At 37.6% G+C, this 4840-nt stretch overlaps 1 protein-coding gene across 5 annotated transcripts in view; it reads right to left on the bottom strand.

Annotated features, from left to right (window-relative positions):
* CPEB4 (cytoplasmic polyadenylation element binding protein 4) overlaps positions 1–4840 on the bottom strand; it is a 66550-nt gene that overhangs the window by 45112 nt on the left and 16598 nt on the right. For all 5 annotated transcript variants that reach the window (XM_023523695.1, XM_011380735.2, XM_011380736.2 and 2 more), the window contains exon 2: positions 2895–2976. In XM_023523695.1, the coding sequence (XP_023379463.1) occupies positions 2895–2976 (82 nt within the window). The remainder of the gene's footprint in view (positions 1–2894; positions 2977–4840) is intronic.

Here is a 4840-nt window from a genome sequence, read left to right as displayed (position 1 = left end):
ATACTTATTTTAAGAGGACGATGTGTTATTTTTTAAAAAGATATTCAACTTTTATTATCACCTCGAAACGAAATCTCGCAAAACTAGCAGAATCACTTAAAAGCAAGCATAGTTTTATGTCTAACTGCTATGCTGTATACCTGAAACTAATATAAAATAATACTAAATGTCATCTCTAATTGGAAAATAAAAATTAAAAAAGAAAAAAAAGAAAAAGTCATCTCCACTCCATGGATACCTATTTAAAAAAAAAGCGAGCAGAATGTTCCTTACAGCTATCTAAATCGGAAGAGAGTTTGACGAGAAATAGAGTATTACCCTGGGCAAAACTCCCTTTTGGTAGTCATAGACTACAGTGATATAAAGTTTAACACCTTGGTTAAAAAAGTATATATGTCAAATATAACCGTCATCTGGCATTTTAGGACCATGAACTCATCTGTGAATCCTTCATCGATCTTTGAAGGAAAAAATGCACCAAGTCCATTTAATATAGGTAAGTTGCGCTGGCACTTTAACTGGCTTTCTCATTTCATAAGCATGCAAACAGACTTAATACACGTTTCGTAATAATCAAGACCATTTATTGAGTGTCTCCTATGAACTAGGCAGTATGCTGGGTTTTACAGATACATCGTATCATTTAATCTTCACAAACTGTGGCGGCAGAATGGCAATGTAAATCCAGATCTGACCTTTCCATTCTGCCACACTTTCTCTTATGAGATTACAATTTTACATAATCTTTCAGTTCCCAGACTAGCCAATCAGATTTAATTTTCTCTGTCATCACACTTAACTTTTGGTTATCTCTGCAGAATCGGCATAAAGAATCTTAATTTAGGTAAAAATTAGTAAGAGGGAATTAAAAAGGGAATATTGAATAAAGGCAGAACTTTACCTAAAAAATTCAACAATAGGAGACAAGAAATAGACCTAAGAGAGATGTCCTGGCTGTATGTGACGAACCAAGGAAAAGCTACTATTAATCCTATCACAGTAATGTGGGCAAGCTCTTCTACCTAACCTAAGTACTAGTTAGAAGCTTGCTTCTTAGAGCATCGCATAATAAATTGTTTCTATTTGCTGCTGTCTGTAAAGTGTTTTCTCTAGTAAAAGAATAGGTACTTATCATGAAAATGAGTTCTAATTATTTACCATCCCTAGTATCTAGTATAGAAGAGGCTCTCCCAAAAAAAAGTTGCTCGACACCAATACATTAAGAATAAATGAATTTCTTTTGGCTATTTTTTCTGCATTTTTAATTCTGAAATGATTACAGATTTACAGCAAGTTGCAAAAAGTGGTACAGAGAGATCTCACATATCCTTTATCCAGTGTCCCTACACGGTAACATCTCACGTAATTAGAGGACAAAAGCAGGAAACTGACATAGGTACCATCCACAGGCCTTATTCACATTTCTCCTTTACCTACTTTTTAAGGGTATACAGTTTTTCTGGTGCTAGAAAGGGCCTTAGACTCTCCTCATTTTTCGGATGAAACAACAAGAAGAAGAGTCAAGGAGGCTAAAGGACTATCCGAAGTCAGAGTGTTAAGAAGTGGCAAACGGGAAGCAGGTGCTCTCTGAGTGAGAGAGAGCTCACCTTTCCTCAGAAACAGCATGCATCCGATGAGTCGTCAGAATCCATCACAAAATCAGTAAAGACCTTCAAAATAATCTTATTTCAAGTTGCCTCATCAGATGGATGCATATTTTTTCATATATTATTTTTCATCTCTCCAGACTTCAAAAATGTTCCTCATTTTAAAATTTACCGTTGTTCATTTGTTGAGACATACTTAGTTTTGCTGCATCGGGGATATGATAAACCAAACTCAAAGGAAAACTAGGCCAGGCTGGTCACCAATTGAAACAACAGGCTGCCTCGCCACCTTTGACCCCAGTGCAAGCTGTGTCTGACACAAAGCAGGCTCATAAACACTGAATGAATGAACGAATGAACAAATGGACAAATGAACGAACAACTTAAGTGGGATGATTAAATACACCAAACACCTTAAATTAAAAAAAAAAAAAGTGCTTCCAAGTAAAATATAATTTTTATGCACAAAAATATTTTATGGAGTTGTTTTCACAAAATCAGAGTTGGAAGAGCCCTTAGAGAACATCTAGTCTGGTCATTCTTCACCGTGGCTACACATGAGCATCAACAGAGACATTAAAAAATAACTAGCTGAGCCCCACCCACACATGGGATTGGCCCAGGCATCTTTTATTTTTAAAGCTCCCCATTAGAAATCCCTTATTGTAAGGGTGATTCTAAATCCCTTCTTATAAAGATGAAGACATTGAGGCCTACTCAAATTCAAATGTCTTATTCAAGATAACACAGGTAGTTAGTAATAGAATCAAGACTAGAATCCAAGTAGGAAGAGCACTATTATTTTTCTTAACACAGGAAATATTTCGAGAACAAAACTACATTTGAACTTTGAAAGTGTCGGCCATCTTTTAAAATGTGAACTTGGCCAAAAATCTGTAAACATTTGAACTCTTCCTAATGTATAGTCACTGTCATGGGTGGAAAGACAGGTTTAAGGCACCGAGTAGTTTTTGCCTGAGACATATATATATAAAAAAAAAAAAAAAAAAAATGAGGGGTATGGTTCATGTCTTTCTAGTTAACTGCCAACCCTAAGCAATTAGTACTCTCCCAGTTCTCTTAATTAATATTGTGGTGGGCTTACAACAGATGTCTATCAAATATGTTTGATTTTTAAACAAAAAGAGGTACATGCATAAAATTGATGGAACTGACTATATGACAAAATATGAATCCATAATATTTGCCATATTGCTCACCAGGTTACATAGATAACACAAAATTTTAACTTTTATTAAAATCAAATAGTTACATTTTAAAAATTACCTTTAATCGAATCGTTTTCGGCTCTCATTATGTCAATGAGTGAACTCTCCAGGGAGTGCATGTCAAATGTCCTGGGGCGGTCCTGTAACACAAACAGCCACAGACCACTTTTAAAATAGCATTTAATTATAAAGGAAGACAATAAGCAGCCCGGATGGGACACGGATGAAGAAGTGGCAATTTTGCTCCCTCTCTGTATAAGGGACATTATCACTCCATTTTAAACACAAAACATCAAAACCACAAAAGTAAGTGCCCCGGGCTCGGCAAGGAGTGATCTGATTTCTAATAATAATTTCGATAATAACTAACAAAGGAAAAACAATGAAAACGATTTTATGTAGTTAAGAACATTCAATAAATATAAAATTAAACTTTGTAATCTTCCTCTGCTACTTAAGATCGCAGTACCATGGCGAAGCTTTCCAAGCTGGTTCCAGCAGTTCCGACTGATGTGGCATCTACACGTGCTATTCGCAAGAGTTATAGCTCCCTACAAGCCAAGGTTTGAAAAGAGTCATCAAATGTTTTCAAGACCGCTAAGTGGCACAGTATTCTTGATTTTGCTGCCATTAAAATGAGAAGAAAGGGCGTGGAGAACTCGGCTGCTCTAAAGCCTGGCTTAACGAGATGCATTTCAGGAGTGGGTGAGGAATTTGCACAACAACCCAGCTGCTCTGGCATTCTTCTGGATGAAAAGTGCTGGAGATAACTAAAATTAAAGTTCAGCTTGATAAGTGAAAAGCGGGATATGGAAGACGTTTTCTGCTTAAACACATTAACAGGAGGCAGTAATGCATGCTTCCGACCCATCTTACGAATAAGCGCGTTTACAGGGACCACCGCTAGAGCATTAGAAGAATTTCACAACCGTCTCTTCAGTGATATTTTTCTCTTGTATTATTTTTTGACTCAAAGCTTTGGCTTTTTAAAAAAAAATTCACCTTATTTTACCCCCTTTTAAAAAAAACTTTTGGGAATCTTTCCTTTCCTGGCTATCTTCTTAGGACCTCAAGGCTGGATGGAGCATGCCCTTCATTCAGAGTGTTTTTTGATCAACCTGCTATTTCTCCTCTGTTCTTCCATAATACTGCTCACCCCGTACTATTATTATACCTCCCTGAAGTAGGGGCCACGCCTCCCGACCCCACCCCACCACCTAGTCAGTGATGTTCATTGAGCGAATTCCTTTATGATACAAACTTTTTTTTTAACCTCTGCAACTTGAGGAGCCCAAGCACAGTTCTATTTGGATATAATCTAACAGTTAAAGTAGAGAGTATCACAGGTATGATTACATCAGGCTATTCTGCTCTAAGCTAGTATGACTCATTCCATAACATCTTTCCTTCCCACTTTTTCTCCTAATTCTTTCCTCGTCATCCTCAGCTTCTCAACGTGGTCCATGGAGAGGCAGGAGGATGCCTCAGGGTTAGTGTTCACAAAAGGGGAGAGACCGTCCTGATTGTATCCTTTCTCACGTCAAGCACTGAATTAAATCAAAACACCTTTTGCATATTCTTTTGGAATCAAAGGCGTTCTTTTGGAAGCAAAGTGGATTTGAGACATTATCTGAGAAAGAAGTTAATACAAAGTTCCATCATCTCATTCGAAGGTAGCTGATTTATCCTTTATTTTCAGCAATCTGTGAATCAAACCCATAACCGGGCCCATCCACTATCTTCCATCTCTGGTACAAAACCAGTTTTGGAAGCAATCGTTGTCAGGGGCAGCTTACATGCCTGTGTCCTCTGACTGTCTGCTTCCCAAGGGCAGGAAGTATTCTTATATCAAATGTTCCCGATGAGTATAACTCCAAGGGTTATTTTCACCTCCTCGGCCCACAGCACGGCCCAGAGGGCCTGATGTGGCAGGAACTCCCTAGCAGATGATTGCTATTTCATATTACTGTTTTCTATGTGTGTCATGATGTGAGACAGGTTGAG

This window comes from Pteropus vampyrus, unplaced genomic scaffold (genome assembly GCF_000151845.1).
Source record: "Pteropus vampyrus isolate Shadow unplaced genomic scaffold, Pvam_2.0 Scaffold403, whole genome shotgun sequence".
In the NCBI taxonomy this organism is placed as follows: domain Eukaryota; kingdom Metazoa; phylum Chordata; class Mammalia; order Chiroptera; family Pteropodidae; genus Pteropus; species Pteropus vampyrus.
This window is presented reverse-complemented; position numbering and strand designations above follow the sequence as displayed.